The following is a 17,962-nucleotide window of genomic DNA, read 5'->3' as shown; positions in this document are numbered from 1 at the left end:
ATAAAGATGGATTGGGGTGCAGCCTGAGTGATTACCAGTGGCTGAGATGAATTCAAGAATGCCATCCATCACTGTTTTATATGCTAATTGTGTCACCCTAAGTGGGACAGGTTTGTCCAGACGTGGGTCCCGTACACACTGTCACTGGAACCAAGCGGTACCCTGCTGATGAGCCCATAACTAAGGCGAAACAGGTCCAGAGTTGCAGGTGTGCAGGTTCAGGGAGGATCAGGCTTGGTCGTTTGGGCTCAACTGGTCCGATTAGAGCAGGGTCAAGAATGATTTGCATATAGCGGGGTCCAAACTGAAGTGGCAGGTTGTGCAAAATAACAGTGGATTGGGATGCGGCCCGAGTGATTACCAGTGGCTGAGATTAAGTCAAGCATTCCATCCACCACTGTTTTGCATACTAAGGCTTAACTTAGAGGTAATGTATAAAGTATTTATGCAGAACACAGACAGTAATAAAGTAAAAATACAACACAAGAAAAATCTAACAAATTTAGAAAAATAGATGACATTTTAATGAAGGAAATGCCACCAAAACAAATAAAATCCAATCAGTAGAACTAGAGATACTGGATTTTAAAGCTTTTAGTGAAAATAGCACCAAGAAGCAGAAAGCACCAACCGTGGTTATCTGGTTGCACTAGACAAGTTCAGGCTGAACACGATGGAGTGCAGGTCAAATACAGGGACCAGGTTAGTCCCGTTGAAAAGTTAACTTCTCAAGTCCAGCGCAGAGACCTCTGTTCATGTTGGAGAAGATTGTTGAAGCAAAAAGCAGGTTGAGCGTTGTGGACTGTTGCTGCTGTAGTGCGAAGATCTGGTTCCTGCAGGAGCTTTGCTGTGGTGGATTGTTACGGATGGTCACTCTCAGCGTGACGTACAGGTCTTGAGTTGCTGGTCATCACAAATGGTCACTGACTGTGTGAAGAGCAGGTCTTGCTAGAACTTCGCGTTGGCAGTCATCACTGGCCGCATAGTTTTAGCGTGAATAGGCCTGTTCATAGTCCTGAAGTGCCATAACTTCAAGATATTCACCTTTTTCTTTAGGGGGATTCCTCACCGATGCCAGGGTACAGGACCTGGGGCAACATTTTGGGGATCAGAGCTCACTCCAGCAGAGGCCAGCAGAAGGACAGTGGTGTTGATCAGACGGTCTGTTGCAGGGAGACCTCTGGAAGCTTTTATCCCTGTAGTTCACACAGTAGGTCAATCTACTGACCTTTCAAGAGACTGGGTAGCCTAGCATCAAAGGAAGGAGGTCCAATGGAAGGAGGTCCAATTGTCATGGTTTCAGACAGCAAGGCAGTTCTTCCAGTAGCAGAGCAGTTCTTCTGAATTTTCTACTGGTCCAGGAGAGTTTTGACGTGCTTCCGAGGATCCAACCTTTATACCTGGTGCAGGCCATTGTGTGGCGGAATTTCCTGGCCTACTCTCAAAATTGATTCTAGTCAGTTATTCCATTGATCCTGGCTCCAAACTGTCTAGGGTGACAAAGAAAGGCTGGGCAGGCCTGGTATCAAGTATCTTTGTGTTTGTTGCAGACAGAGCCCCTTAAAATGTAATCAGAAAATGGGACGGCTACTCTCTAGTCATCCTGTCAGGAAGATCCACTCCTCCACACCTGGGCCTTCTTTGCATCACTGCCATGGAGGAACTACTCAACCCACAGCACGAGAGCCATTCACAGTCATGCGACTCAGCACAAATGCACATTTGTTTTGGGCAAGCAGGAAAATGTAATTTTCGAATAGTGGCATTTTCAGAATAGTACTAAAAGAACAATTGATGGACAAAATACAAAACAATATCATACATTCCCCCAAGTACAGAGATCTAGGCCTAAATCCATAGTTTGTTTGCTCACCATGCCATTCCAGTTTGAACCCAGCCATATGCAAATCAGTCTTGACCCTGTGCCTTATGGGAACAGTCCAGCCCCAACTTCCCGGCCAGGTCCAACCTGGAATGGAAACAAGCATCCTAGGACCGGTTTCGGGGTTTTACCCCTCATCAGCCAGGATAGCTTGACTCCAGTGGCATGGAGAGCATGGGACCCACGTCTGGGCATACCCGTCCCACAGGGTGACAAATGCAAAAACAACAATTGATGAACAGATTGCAGAACAATGTCGTACATTTGTCCCAGTACAGAGATATGGACCTCAATCCATCGTTTTTTTGCTCACCATGCCATTCCAGTTTGAACCCAGCCATATGCAAATTAGTCTTGACCCTGTGCCATATGGAAACAGTCCAGCCCGAACTGCCATGCCAGGTCCTCTACAAGAGGATCCGTTTTTTCCCGATTTCATATCAGATCGCAGGAAGCATGTAAAAGAGATGTTACAACATCTCCAAAGGAATTCGCTATATGCTAAACTTGAGAAACTTGCTTTTAGACCTCCTCCATATGAACTGAGATCTCAGCCTCCAGTGACGGTGCTTGAGGGAGAACCGGAGTTTGAGATGGATGCCTTCACAGATTCTAGAATCAGGAAGGACCGCTGCAATATCTCATTGATGGAAACAGTAAGATTTCATCACAAAGATGCTGGGAGTTTGCAATTTTTGTACATACCTCTAAAATAATTAGGAAGTTTCATTGTAGATTTCAAAACAACAAACCTTCCATTTCTTCTGGGCTCTTGAGAGGAGGGGATTTCAATGGGAGGTTCTATTTTGTAAGGGACCATCCACCATCACAACAGGTTCAGCAGCCTTATCTTGAAAGTCGGAAGAGCAAGTTACGAGCCAAGTTCATTAGGTAGGTAAGAACAGCGTCAGGTCAGTGGAAGAGGTGGAGAAAAGGCCTATAGAGGCTGGGGCAGATATTAAGGGCAGGACTCAGAAGATACACAAGGTAGTGTGGGAAAGGTTATTGGATAATATAGGCAGCCAGAAATAAACATCTTACTATATCTTGTGTGGTTTAAGGTACACACTGGTTATCAGCTCACACTTATCTTTGAGTCCTTCATGTTTGTTTTGTCCCTTGATTACGTCACGTTTCCTTCAGTTCGTTTACATTTAACTAATTGTTCCTCTTACCTATATCTGCTGTAGTGTTTCATCCTGCTTCTCCATGGTTTGAGGCTTTTATCATGGTCACCCTTGAGCTTTTCATTGTCTCCATCTCTGGAGAAGCAGAAAAAGACCTTCAACAACATCTATATTGGCACGATACGTTTTGCAGTATACGGTCTGCAGAGGTTACCCTATATGGACCTCTGATCCAATGCACAGGCTGCATACCTGCTGTGAACTAGACGCCAACAACTGTCAAATTCAATCTATATCTTCTGTTTTCCATCCTACTCCCCTTTCCCCTCTGTGCATACATTTGGAAAAGGGTTTACATCTTCAAAGTATTTTATGGAGAGAGTTTGGAATTTGCACTGAAGCAAAACCACAATCCTTCATTCTTCACCATCCACTTATCTGTAATACACATGCTGTGAATCTTAAGTAGGAACCGGTGTCGACATATTCACGAGGGGGCAGACACCTAACAAACTTTATTATGCCTGCTTTCCAAAGCATATAGGAATGTTAAAAAATGTTGTAGAGAACACAGTTTGATTTCATTATTTTTGGCATTAAATTGAAATACAATTTCAAAATATGTTCAGCAAATAACGTAGGTTTCCCATGCAGATACTTGAAAACATGGTCATATGTTTTCCCTCAGATTTGGAAATCCTCCAGTTAGCAAGAATGCAGAACCTTATGATTTCATCTAGTGTCACTAACACCACTAAGCTTTGAGGGCTCTCTTCACAAAGGCCTGCAAACCTGGCATTCTGTACTCTTTCCAGCATCATCAGAGGAGGCAGTTTTACCAGCTAACGTATGCGGAAGTGGGCAACATTTAACCTAAAACAAAGTCAGGTCAGCTAGAACACTTCACACTATGACATTAACTTTTAGATGAAGAATACTTGTTTGATTACATGAACCAGAAGACTAAGCATGGTTGGAAACCAGTTTCCAGTGTTTAGGAGGCATAAGAGGATGTGCTTGGCAATATATACTTTGAAATGACTATTGAGTGAATGCTCTATGCTACACATGCTATGCATATACTGTAAAGCAGTTATCCTTTTGCTGTGGCTCTCAACATTTGATGGTGCTGATGTCTGGAATAATGTTACTAATGTTTGTCCAATAAGAGCGTGTGTGGATTTGTTCATGTAGCTGCATTGCAAATTTCAGCTAAATGAATGTCACCTAGAAAGCACATAGAAGCACCTTTCTTCCTAGTAGAATGTGCTTGTGGAACTGTTAGTAATGTTCTCTTGGATTTAATATAACATAACTATGCATTTGACTATCCTTCAAGCAAGGCCTGCTTTGGAAATTATGTTTCCTTTTCTAGAATTCGTAAAAGCAACAAATAACTGCTGTGTTTCCTAAATGGTTTAGTCCTGCCACTATAATACATTAACACGATCTTGACATCAAGTGTATGAAGTGCTCTTTCTGCAACTCTCCCCCAGCCTAGAGGCAAAGTCAACCACAGACGCTTTGCTTCTAGAGAACAAGTTTCCTCTGGTTGATACCAAAGGTGACCAGGATAAAGAAGAGTAAAAGAGAACTCCCAAGTAGGGGAATGCAAGTACTTGTCTAAGAGGATTGCTGTTGATGCAATATGATCTAGTGCTGGTTTTCCGGGAGCCTAACACCATGATATGGGACTTAGTAAAATTAGCGTCAAGACTGTCCATAAATTCTACAAATTAGTTGGGTAAAACGTCTAGTCCCAGGGCCGTACATGAAATTAGGACAGAGTCACCTGTGTATAAATAGCAAAGGGTCGAACGAGAACCAACTCTGGCCAAATCTTTGCCAATTTTGATTAATGATTTTTCACGGTAATTAATATATAAAGTAAACAAAAAAGGAGCTAAGATGCAGCCTTGGCGAACTCCCAGATTAAGATTAAAATGGTCAGTGCATTCTCCACCATCCATCATAGAAGATGACAAATTACAATGTAAATTACTCCCCCCCCCCCAAAAAAACTAAACGAGAGTCAGCCTCCATCTCCAACATGATAGACCAAAGCTCCTCCCTGTTAACCCTGTTGAAAGATGTGATTAGGGCCATAAATGCAACATGCAGAGCCCCTTTTATCGCAATATTGTATCTGGCAATAAGCAAGTACAAATTAAGTCCCCGATCAATGGTGCCTAGGCCCTGGCAGAAACCATACTGAATAACCCATAAACCAGTCTTTTCCACGGCCCAATCCACTAGTCAGTTCATTACAATGGGGCCCACAATCTTTGCTGTTGAACTGATCAGGGATATGGGCTTGCAACTTTTAGGATCTTGTTGATTGCCTTTCTTGAAAATAGGAACTATTACAGAGGAGACCACACTTCTGGCATGATTACAGTTAATAAAGGAGGAAAAAGTCAATATTAGACTTAAATATGTCCAGTTGGGACCAGTAGCATTATTAGCGGGAAGCACCTAAATAGCATTACCGACCTCATCCAGTGAAAAATTAATAGGGAAGGAAGAGTGCATCATCAGATGGGGCAGAGGGGCCTATAGATTTAGAAAAATTATATAGGGATTCAAAATGTTCAACCCATACCCCAGGGGTTATCTTTCCAGTTACTAGTTCCACCTCAACAAGGTTTTCCGCATATGTCCTTGGAGGTTTTCAAAGATATTCTCCTCCAAAGCTGGATCTGCAGTAGTTTTGTTTTTTTTGTTTGGTAGAAACCTTTTCCCTGTGACTTGTCCATATGTAACTTTTATGGCTGATGCTACTGTGGAGATTTGATAGCTTTTTCTGTACCAGCAGCTGGGTCAGGCTAACGAGGAGTTAATGGCTGGTGACTGCTCGGCTCCAATGGCTTTTTCAGCACCAAGTGGGTGCGCAGTGCCAATAGTTCCAACGGCATTGAGGGTTGAAGAAACATCATTGGCTTTGTCAGCACCGTTACCTGTCGCAGCTTTGAGGGCTCGCTTTCCCTCCTTGTTTGCCCTTGTGACCTGGAGCCCAATTGGGATCGATAGGCTTTTTGTCCTGTTTCGGCTCCAAGGTGCGCTCTCAGTGTAGACCAGAGTCCATGGGCTGTGGTGCACCAAGATGGTGGTGGTTAAGTATAAAAGGGTATAATGACGCTAGATACTCACGGACCTTGGAGTGATCCCATAGGCTCTTCGAGGAGTTCTATGTTCGAAGGAGATGGCTCATCTTGATCCTCCTCTTCGGTATGCTTGGAGTCATCAGAAGCGATGTAGTCTGGACTTCACAAGGTGACCTTCCTCTACCTCTCTGCAGGTGCAGACCTGTTCTTCATCCACAGAGAATTCCGCCTGTCTCCATCTCCATGTTGTGCGCTAGATGTCTGTTGCGTCAACAGAGAGGGGTCTTTTTGTTCTTGACCAGGTTACAGTCTGTACAATCCTGTTGTGTTCTGGAGACAAGCAGAGGTTGCAGATGCTTTGTTGGTCCGAATAGGCGTATTGTGCTCCGTACTGTGGGGACTTTTGGAAATGTCTCTCCTTCTCTTCCATCTCCCAGAACAGGGCATTTCTAAACAACGCTGGGGAATGTGTGCACATGAGGCAGCCATTTGAGTTGATGAATTCGTTGTTTTTGCTGGGAAAAATGTGACGGTTGATGAAGTCGAAGGAGTATCGGGGCATAGAAAATGACTCTGTCTGTTCTGAGTCAAGAAGTCAAAGGAAATAGCTCTGGCATCATTTGTCTGAGCCAAATGGCACACAAAACAATCTGACAATAGAGTTATTGATCATGCTCCATTCACTCGAGAAGGAGTCTCGAACCCACGTCAGCAATAAAAGACTCCTCGAGACAAGGTGTAGAATCCAAGCCCAACACTAGATGCAGGAGTGTGCATAGCAAGTGTATCCAAAGCCAACACATGCTAAGAATCTATTGCTTCTTACTCTACTTTGTGATGATTGGTATAGACCTCATCCCCAACCAAATTTCTTGACACTAACAGGTGACAATAGTCCCCAATGAGATTATATTATCAGTCTTCAGGAGAATGATATGGTGTCAACCACCAGGAGAATGAACATGTTATTAGTGCTACCAGTCACAAATCAAATATGTACATTGCAGTCTGAATGCAGATCTCTGTAGCAGGTGTAATAATCATTCTTACTGCAGTCCACAAAGATTCATTTAAATTCAGTTAGATGCAAAGAAAGGCACTGTTCTCATCTACATGTGTCTCTTACCAACTTGAATAGCATGTGCAATTAGCAATCTGCAGTATGGTTATAAAATTGATGAAAGTTTTCACAAGGGATGTACTGAACGGGGTTGTCACCTGAAGGATGTATGTTCTCCAACACTTCAGGGATCTAAAATACACCTATGTTTAAGGTACAAACAAGCTCTAATTTATTTTATTTTTTAAAAACTTTTTATTGCATTTTCACACCAACCAAAGACCGGTACATACAATATAGAGCCACTGTAAGAAAACCCCCCTCCAATACAGACGTGCATTTAACATAGTGCCATTCACCCCATTGCAATGGGGGTCCAAGCAAAGGAGTACTTGTTATACATTTCCTAGGCAATATTAAGAGAAAAAAATTATATCTCCGGTGTGAGCAGACAGCAACAGGGTGCGGGGGATGGAGAGATCTAGAGCGTCATTCCTAAGGGGGAGAGGCCAGCACCTCCGCCGTCAACTGGGCCATCAGCTGCCGCCTGTCTCTCTGGAGTTCCACCGTTGGGGAGATGCAGATGTCCCCTCTGTACCTATACCATTTACCCCACTTACGGTCCCATTTTTTGGGGCTACCTCGATCTTTAAATACTGACTTTTCCGCCACCATGGAAGTATCCATGTCCTTTGCCCAGTCAACCATGCGTGGGACTGTAGCCACCCCCCAGTGTCGTGCAATATTCTGCTTTGCTATAAGGAAGCCCATAGAGGCCCATGTTTGTTCAGCCTGTGTGAGGCCGGACACCCTCCAAATGTTCAGTAAGCCTAATTGGGAGGACAACTCAAAGGATTTACCTCCCGCCCTTCCAAGCTGGCGGGCGATTTTCGCCCAATAGTCCTGAATATGTGGGCAGTCCCATAAACAGTTTACGAGGGTTGGTGTAAAGTGCCCTGTTGTACCCGCCCCGTCCCATGAGCCAGTGATCGGTGCGGAAATTAGGCTCGTCGTGAGGTTCAAACACCCAGTGATTAACTACCACCAGCTGTGACGCTTGGTAGTAGAGTCGGAGATCCGGTAAAGCGATGCCCCTGTCGTACCAACCCATTGTAAGTTTGTTCATAGCGATGCGTGGCGTACAGGCCCTCCCCACAATAGTCTGTAGATCTGGGAAAAATAAGAATCCGGAATCCGAATAGGGGTATTCTGTAGTGCATAGAGAAAGCGCGGGAGTCCTAACATTTTTAAAAGGGACGCGCGTCCGAGAAGAGGGAGTGAGCGACAGTTCACAACATCCGATTTGAAACGCTGAAGATGTCCGAGTAAATTGTGTTAAAAAAAAGAGGTCAGGAGTGACAAAAATACCCACGTACCGAAAACCCCAAGGTGCCACTGGGATATAAAAGCCCCGGGGACTCACCGGGGGAGAACCCTACAACGCATACATCTGGGACTTGGACCAATTTATCTGATAGCCAGAGTGGACAACAACAATGTGAAAAATGTGGGGTACCCATAGCAGCGACCATGCAGGGGAGGCAGGTAAAAGAGTATATCATCGTCATACAACGAGATGCGGTCCTCATGGCATGCCGTCCACTTGAACCCCCCGTATCTCCGTATCGCCCCAGACCCACACCGCGAGCAGCTCCAAGACAAGGGCAAAAAGCAACAGCGACAAGGAGCAGCCTTGCCTAGTGCCCCGATGAAGCGAAAAAGTGGCGGAGCGATGATTATTAACAACCTGAGCCGTAGGTTGGGTATACAATAGCCGAATCCAACGAATACATTTGGGACCCAGCCCCAGACGGGCCAGAATGGCGAAATGAAAATCCTACTCAATGGTGTCGAAAGCCATTGAGGCGTCCAACGACAAGAGAATTTATTTATTTTTATTTATTTATTTATTTATTTATTTTGTAGAGCGCGTAGTCACCCGGAGGTATCCCAGCGCTAAAAAATCTTATCTCCTGAGTACAGTGGACCAAGGGAGGGGGAGAGGGAAGGAGGGACAAGGAAGAGGACGGGGAGGGCGGAACAAGGAACAAGATAAGGGCCAGGAGTGATTCACTGTGGGAAGAGGTGGGTTTTGAGCTGTTTCCTAAACCGGAGGTATTGAGGTTCGAGACGCAGGGCTCGGGGGAGAGTGTTCCAAAGTCGTGCAGTCTGGACTGAGAAACGCCTTCCTCCCGATCGAGCTCTCTTGAATTTGGGGGCAACAATGAGGTTTTCGGTGTCAGAACGGAGAGGTCTTGAGGATTTGTAAGGGGCGATGAATTTCTTGAGAGCAGGGGGGCCTTGATTTCGTCGTAGTTTGTGGGCCAGACACAGGGCCTTGAATTTGACCCGCTCTCTTATGGGGAGCCAGTGGAGGAGTTTTAAGGCCGGTTTGGCCGACGCTCTGGCAGGGGTATTCGTGAGGATACGGGCCGCGGTATTCTGAATTCTTTGAAGTTTATTCAGGGTCATCTCTGGGGCGCCCAGGTATATCACGTTGCTATAGTCAAGCCTCGAGATTATTAGGCCTTGAATAAGCAACTTTTGGGAGTTGGGGGGCAGGATGGGCAGGACTTTCCTCAATGACTTCAAAAGACCAAAGCAGGTCCCGGCCACTTTCTTTGCCTGCACGTTGAACGAGAGGTCGGTGTCAAGCCACACTCCCAGGCTCTTTACTTCCTCTCTGGGTTCTGGAGGAGGGCCCAGACAGGCTGGCCAGATGTTTGGGGACAGTGTGAGTCCTTTTGGGCCCAGGAGCAGAACCTCCGTTTTTGACCCATTTAATTTTAGGGCAGAGGTGTTCATCCAGTGATGGACCTCCACAAGGCAATTAAATAGATCTGCTGGTTGTTGTTTGGGGTGGGATAGTGACACAACCAGTTGTGTGTCGTCAGCATAACTGACGACACTCACTCCGAATGGAATGATGACCTCCTCCAATGTGGACATATAGATATTAAATAAAGTGGGGCTCAGGGAGGAGCCCTGAGGCACGCCACATTGGAGGGGAATTTCGGAGGAGCGGGCGTTGTTCTCCCAGATTTGGTAGGTCCTTTGAGCCAGGAAAGATGTAAGCCAGGCTAAGGCGGAGCCCTCTACACCGGCTCCCTTGAGTCTTTTGATAAGGAGTCGGTGGTCGACGGTGTCGAAGGCCGCGCTTAGGTCGAGGAGGATCACTGCCACTGATCCTCCTCCGTCCAATAGCGTTCTGGCCTCTTCAACCGCTGCTAGGAGGGCGATGTCTGTGCCCTGCCCTGGGCGAAAGCCCGTCTGGGAGCTTTTTAGTATGTTATTGCCCTCCAGGAACTGGGAAAGTTTTCTATTCACCAGTTTTTCAGCAATCTTGCTGATTCCTGGGAGTAGGGAGATGGGCCTATAGTTTGCCAGGTTTTCGGGGTCGAGGGAGGGTTTTTTTAACAAAGCTTTCACGACCGCCGCCTTCCAGCTTGGGGGTACGACTCCCTTTTGGAGTGAGGTGTTAATCAGGTGAGTCACGGGGGGGATGATCGTGGAGGCTACCTTTTTGAGAATTCGGAGTGGGGCGGGATCCTTAGGAGAGCCGCTTTTTATGGATGTTAACGTGTCTTCTACTTCTTCAGTCGTGACTTGGCCCCATGAAGAAAGACGGCAGGGTGTTGACGGTTGCGGGAGATCGTGTTCCTCACCCAGAATTGCGGAGGGAATAGCCTCGAGGATTTTTAGGATTTTCCCGTGAAAGAAATCCGCCAATTGTTGGCATTTGGTCTGGTCAGTTGTAGGGTCAGTGGGATGTTTAGGTCCGGGTGCTGGGGTTTTCAGAAGGTCTTTTAGGATAGCATAGGATTCCTTGCTGGAGCATACTGCTTTCTCTATTCGCTCCTGAAAAAACACGATTTTGGTTTTACGGATGGTGGTTTTGTAATTAAGGAGAGAAGCAGAATAGATCTCTTTATTTGTTTCTGATTTGACTTTCCTCCAGGATCGTTCCGTTCTCTTACACTCTTGACGCAGGGCTTTAAGCTCTGGTGTGTACCATGGAGCCGAGGCTACTCTTTTGGGGTGTTTGAGAGAGGAGGTTTTAGGGATGAGTGCATCAAGAGAGGAGGTGATCCATTCAGTGACCTGCTCGTCAGCCATAGCTGGATCGCTGGAGAGCTCGGGAGTGGACTCTGCTAGAACGGCGGCCCATTCCTCAGGTGCAAGTTTGTGCCACCGTCTGTCAGTGGTCTGAATTTTAGGGGTTTGAGGGTTGGTGAGGGGTGTTTCCCAAGAGATTGGGACAAGAAAGTGGTCTGTCCAAGGGAGGATCAGGGGAGGCTTAGTAGTGATGGCTGTGGCATTGGTGAGGACGGGATCCAATAAGTGTCCCTTCTCATGGGTGGGTTCATTGTTTACCAGTCGGATATTGAGTGACGACAGGTCTTGGAGAAGGTCAACGGCTATCCGATCTGTAGGGTCTTTCAAATGTAAGTTAAGATCGCCTAAAATGAGAACATTGCTGACAGAGGATGCTAGTTGTGCGACTGATTCAATAAGGGCGTTAAGGAATTTTCCCGGGGGGCCCGGGGGGCGGTAGATCAGTAAGCCCGACAGGGAGTGGGCTGGGGAGAATTGAATGGAGAATTGGCAGCTTTCGCAGTCCTCGATTTGAGCATCAGTGGTTCTACAGGTGAGATGATCCTTAAAAATTATGGCTACCCCCCCTCCCCTCCCTTTGGGTCTATGAAGTGCTTGACAGAAGTACCCTGGAGGCAGGGCCACGACGATGTCCGAGTCGGTGCTGTCTGATAGCCACGTTTCCGTAAGAAAGAGAATTATGTCTTCCTCGATGGTGTGAAGTCTTCCAAGGACCCCATGTACACGATGCAGGTTCCGGGCCGTATTTCTCCCCGGCATAAACCCGGATTGGTCCGGATGGACCAAATCAGCAATAAAGTGGAGGAGACTATTTGCGAGAAGTTTGGCCAGAATCTTAGCCTCAACTGTTAAGAGGGATATAGGGCGATACGAATTGCACTCCTCAACAGGTTTGTTCGGCTTATGAATGACCACTATAGCGGCAGCGTGGATCTCCGCGAGTAAAACACCTGACTCAAAACTTTCAGTGTATAAATTAAGCAAGTGGGGGGCCAATAGCATTGACATGGGCTTAAATAGCTCGATGGGAAGCCCGTTAGGGCCCACAGCCTTCCCGGAACGGACATCTTGTATGGCCTTTTAAACCTCCGTCGCTGTGATGTCCGCCTCTAAAGTCTCTTTGTCATGCGGCGAAATGGTAGGGATATCAAGCATAACCAGAAGGTCAGGAGGCAGGGAGGCCTGAGAATTTGGAGAACTAGTGTATACTTCTTCGTAATAACTAGCAAATATGTCAACTCTGTGCTGGGTCAGTGATTAGGGTACCCTCTGAGTTTGCTATCGCGCTGACCCATCTAGCAGGCTGTACTCGTTGTTCAAGCCAAGAGCTTACCTGTCCATTCCCCCTGCGCATACATCCTGTGTCAGGGGGTTAGGGAACGCGCTGACCCACCCTCAAAAAGAAGCTGTCGGTAGTCCCGCCTCTTGAGTGCAAGACTAAGCTCTAATTTTTAACCAAGTTTCTGGCCAGAAAGCAAAACATTCTCAAGTCAGGGCAATTCCACATGCCAAGATATAAGCCCCAACTGATATCATAATGTGGGCGGGGTAAACAACTAACATATTACTGGCATTCAAACATTACTTTCAAAGTATCACAAGATGAGACTGCATCTTACCTGAGGTTTTATTGAGAAATATGGTGGCAATTAGAAGTTTCCAAGGATCATGAAAGAGCGTTTCCTGAACTAAGTTAAAAGGCGACCGAGGTGGCGTCCACTTGCTGAAGGCCTTTCTTCTAGGTGGCCTCAGACCTGAAAATATATAAAAACACTTTTCCAAGTCAGACTACTGCTAAGATGTAACCCAAGTCATTCTTAGCCGGATCTGTTCATCGTCATCAGGGCACACCACTTTTCTTGGACAGACAACGAACATACAGGTCATGTCTCCCTGAAAGATTTGTGTTTCATATTGTACAGAGTATTTCCCATAGAGTTTGACTGGCTATGCACTAGAAGAAAATAAAAAGACATAAGGTCCATGAGATATATGTGTGTGTGTGTGTGGTTATGTATGTATGTATGTATATATATATATATATATATATATATATATATATAGATAGATTAGAAAAAACAAAACATGGGGTCATTTGCAAGCTTTTTCAATAAAGAATTTAGGAAACAAAAGAGAAGTTATGTTTTGTGGATAAGCATTCAGAGAAAATAATATATGGCTTGATATATTTTGATCAGTGATAAGGTCATTTTTAATTAACATTTAGAATTTCATAATGAGCTAGTATTAGCATTATTCCTACACCATGCCAGGCATGTCCTGTGCAGGCCCAATCTATCCTAGCAATTAATTAACTCTAATACCCCCACCTCCAACATATTCCTAAAAAGTTAATTATACGTTAGTTTCCTCTAAATAAGACAATTGACTCGAACGAATAGCCACCATATTTTATGCTTGTCCGCAGGTCAACTGTCTATTCACAATCAGTACATTCATAATTATAATACCTTTGGAAAAACTTTAAATCTGTTCTACATATAGCCTACTCTCAGGGGTATCTTGGGACTTTAGATCCCAGTGCAGGGCTCACATGTGACAGTTGTCAAGCAGGATGCATGAGGGTAAAAGGCCAAGAAGCTTCAGAGCTACCCTCACTGTGGTCTACGATCAAGTCTGAAACATCAGGATCATAGCCTGAATGTCCTGGACTTGTTGCAGAGGGGGGAAAATCTTGAACTTTACTGTGCCCCAGATTAGCCCCAATGAACAGAAGCCTCTGTGATTGATTCAGGTTGTATTTTGATCGGCTTATGGGAAACCCTAACAATGTCAGAAGCTTTTCTGCCATCCGGAGGTAGTCCACAACTGACTGCAGCAAAGCCTACTTTCAGCAGCCAGTCATTCAGATACTGATCACACCACAACTCAGAAAGTGGGCAGAAACCAACACAATCACTTTTAAAATCAGCAGGGCACAAGTGAAGCAGAAAGGGAGCATGGCCAACTGAAAATGCTCCTGACCCACATTGAACCATAGTTAACACCTGTGGGATCTATATGAGAATACATGGTATATGTATGCAAAGTATATGAAAATACATGTCCTGCACGTCAAAGAACACCATCCAGCCTCCCGAGTCCAGGACAGAAAGAATCTGAGCTAATGTGGGCGTTCAAAACGTTTCCTTCCGCAGGAAAGTGATCGGATGGTTCAAGTAGGCCTGAGGCCCCGTTCTGTCGGGACGACAAAACAGTAGGAATAACAACCCCTCCCTTTATCCAAATTGCGCATTGTTGGTGTGAGGTTCGTAGTTGAGAGAAGGAGTAATTGATTTCCCGCCCACCAGGAGTGCGGATTATTCTCACCACATCTCTTTGTAAATAATTCGGCAACAAATCCCATCCTCACGGCCTTGCCACTTTATTTAGGAGCCTATTCATAAGGTCTTCTTTCTTTGTACTTGATTTATCTGGTTTGACTTTATCAACGAACATGATCTTAGGGTATCTTTCTTATACAATTGACTGTCTGTCTTGAAGATGGTCTAACGGACGATACTGCCACAACAGACCGAAACGTTGACTACTATATCTAAGTCCCCAGCATGTTTGGCTACTGAGGAATTGTTTTCTATTGTTTTAGATTCATTTCCTTATTTTTAATCCTTTGGAATGGATGCTCACATCATCGATTTGTAGGCTCCTTCATGTACTCTCTATCTTGGTGTTTTATTGTTTCTGATTCTACCCTTTGCATTATTGTTCACATTAAAAGTGTGTACTTCTGAGAAAAACACATATACCCGTGTCTGTAAAAATCTGTTGCATATTGTTTATTGTAAGTTACGTTTAGATTGATTCAAGGTTCAGTCACCATTTGGGGCTCAACAAACACATAATGAATGTGTACAACTTTTGACAGAGATTAATCAATTAAATCCCTTGTGGACACCCTTACCTAGCAATAGTTTATTTGCCCAAGGGTATTTTGGGTTCCACACTGTTTTGTTATTTTATCCAAATCCAGCACCCACTCAGTGGCACCCTTGTAAAGCAAAAGGCGCAACTCTTACAGCAAGGACATATACTCTTCCAGAATTCCTTCTGGTGCACGAGGAATACTGTGTGGGGAAGAAAGAAAAGGTAGGGCATAATCCTTCTAAACTATCTGCAAGACCCATCTGTGAGAACTGATGGATCACAAAATAGCGAAGGGTTGGATTCGTCTGCCCATCAGTTGGGCATTAGCGAAAGAGCAGGAATAACAACCCCTGCCTTTATCCAAATCCAAAACCCACTCAAGGCCCACTTATAAAGCAAAAAACACATTTTCTCCATAAGAAAGCCTTATCGAGTAAAAACTTATTTGAGTGACATTTTTACTTGCCTGCAAAAATTGATAAACTGAAAAATACTTACCCAATTACAAAGTTCTTGGTGTTAAAATAAATATAAAAATGGCGGTTATTTTTTTCTAAATTGGTCTTGAGTTTCTTTTAGAGTGTGTCTATCTTTTACATACACTGTGTATACAACAAATGCTTAATACTACTCTCTGATAGGCTTAAACTGCTCGCCCACACTATCACAAAAGAGAGCATTTAGGATTATTAATTTATTCCTGTAAGCCAATAAGGATCATGTGGACTTTCTACATAGTATACCTCGTTTTGATAGACAACAAAAAGCCAGTTTACTACATTGGTGGATCAGCTGTGGGCTACAAGACTTTGCATTTGCTGATACCACTTGGCCAATAGGTGATTCCCCGAAGAAACCCACTACTAACTTAAGGCCCATCTGGCACCAGGACAGCCGGGAAATAAGCTATGCACAGCTAAGGTGGGCTGCCTGATGTGCCCCATGAATGAAGGGTTTCACCATTTTGATTTTGGTGGAATTAGGAATTCTGGGACAGGGTTATGCTCACTTCCCACAGGAAGTGGTCCTGGGGGGGATTATGATCCCGAGTGTAAGTAGCCCATTGGCTACTACCGTGCAGTTCCCTTACACACCTAAATTGAGTATGTGGCTGGCTCCCTGACACCTGGACCTCAGAATGCCATGACACAAGAAAAATCAAGAAGAGACGAAGAAGGGAGAACTGTAGAGTAATAATAGACTTTTGGCGCCAAACCCTGCCTAAATGAAAGAATTGGCTAGGCACACCGTTTCTATCTATACACACTGATTATGCAATATTTGTACTATTCAACACATGCGTGCTGCTTAGGTGAGCACAGTGTCCATACTGTGCTTTCAATGAACAGAAATACTACAAGCGAAACCGCTTGTCCTAATACGCACAGTTGCTTATCCAGCTGGGTTGCTGCTATTTACATAAACTTTCCTATTCAACTGATATTTTTTAACAATGCATTATTCAATCAACTTTGATCATGTAGAAATAAAACAAAAGTGTTTTCAAAGAGACTTTTCAATTCAGTTCTTTATGCTTTAGGCAATAAGGTTCACATAAAATACACCAATTGTATGCATCATTGGGTTATATTAACATTATCTCAGTTCACATTTACTATACATATACATTTCTATGTATTTCTATGTAGTGCCCTATGCATTTCGGGCCCTTGGCCCTTCTTCGGGGGCAGAATCTGAAAAAAACCCAAAAACAGTTGCAATTTATTTAATTCTGCTCGATTGCGGTGAGGGATAAACAGTCATGTACATTAATTCAACTTAAATATTGGTTGCCTTAACATTTACACATGCGTTGTTGAGAGTCCTAGTGTTAACTTTAATATGGGATTTTCGGGAGCACCGGCATACGCCAATACGTACATGGCGAAATTTGAGGAAGAGCATTTACTAACTGATCCTGAATGGCATGACAATGCAATCATGTATTGTCGTTATATAGACGACATCTTTCTCATATGGCAGAATACCAGGGCAAAGCTCGAAGAGAAAATAACCCAACTAAATACACTTGATGAACATCTCCAGTTTACCAGCACAATAGAGCCCAGAGAAATTCCTTTTCTGGATGTACTAGTGAAACTAGCAGATCATGAAATTCAAACTGAGATATACCACAAAGCTACAGACAAGAACACAGCGTTAATGTTTAACAGTTTCCATCCAAAAAATTTGATTGTGAATTTACCATATTCACAGATGTTGAGAGCAAAAAGGATATGCACAGAAACTGTCACATTAGAACGCAATATTGGAATTATTGCTAACAAATATTTGGAGAAGAAATACCCACAGGTTTTATTAGACAACACCAAATTGAGAGTAGCAGGAAAGGATCGGGCGTCACTGCTAGCATCCAAAATGAAAAAAGAGAGGAGCCGCCAAGTATTTGTGTCTAAATACTCGACAAGTTCCAGAGAAATCAAGAAGAGCATTATTCAACACTGGGACCTTCTCAGTAATGAAAACGACTTCCAAGAGCTGTTTAAAGACAAACCAATTTTTGCCTATAAAAGGTCTAGAAATGTTAAGGAAATGTTGAAAGCACCACCAGCAAGCACACAAGCAGTGTACCGTGGCACCAGAAAATGTCTAAACTGCGTTCAATGTAATAATGTCATAGTGAGTGATAACATCAAACACCCATATACTGGAGAAACTTTCAAAACCAAGCACAATGCAGATTGTAACTCCACCCATCTCATCTATGCCATAAAATGCCCATGTGGCCTACTGTATGTAGGCAAAACTGAACGCAAAATCAAGACAC

General features: G+C 44.3%; 1 protein-coding gene across 2 annotated transcripts in view; it reads right to left on the bottom strand.

Annotated features, from left to right (window-relative positions):
• The window catches only part of MBD4 (methyl-CpG binding domain 4, DNA glycosylase), a 245,456-nt gene that overhangs the window by 26,236 nt on the left and 201,258 nt on the right, over positions 1-17,962 (bottom strand). For both annotated transcript variants that reach the window (XM_078661689.1, XM_078661690.1), the window contains exon 5: positions 12,909-13,043. In XM_078661689.1, coding sequence (XP_078517815.1) covers positions 12,909-13,043 — 135 coding nt within the window. The remainder of the gene's footprint in view (positions 1-12,908; positions 13,044-17,962) is intronic.

This window comes from Lissotriton helveticus, chromosome 9 (assembly GCF_964261635.1).
Source record: "Lissotriton helveticus chromosome 9, aLisHel1.1, whole genome shotgun sequence".
In the NCBI taxonomy this organism is placed as follows: domain Eukaryota; kingdom Metazoa; phylum Chordata; class Amphibia; order Caudata; family Salamandridae; genus Lissotriton; species Lissotriton helveticus.
This window is presented reverse-complemented; position numbering and strand designations above follow the sequence as displayed.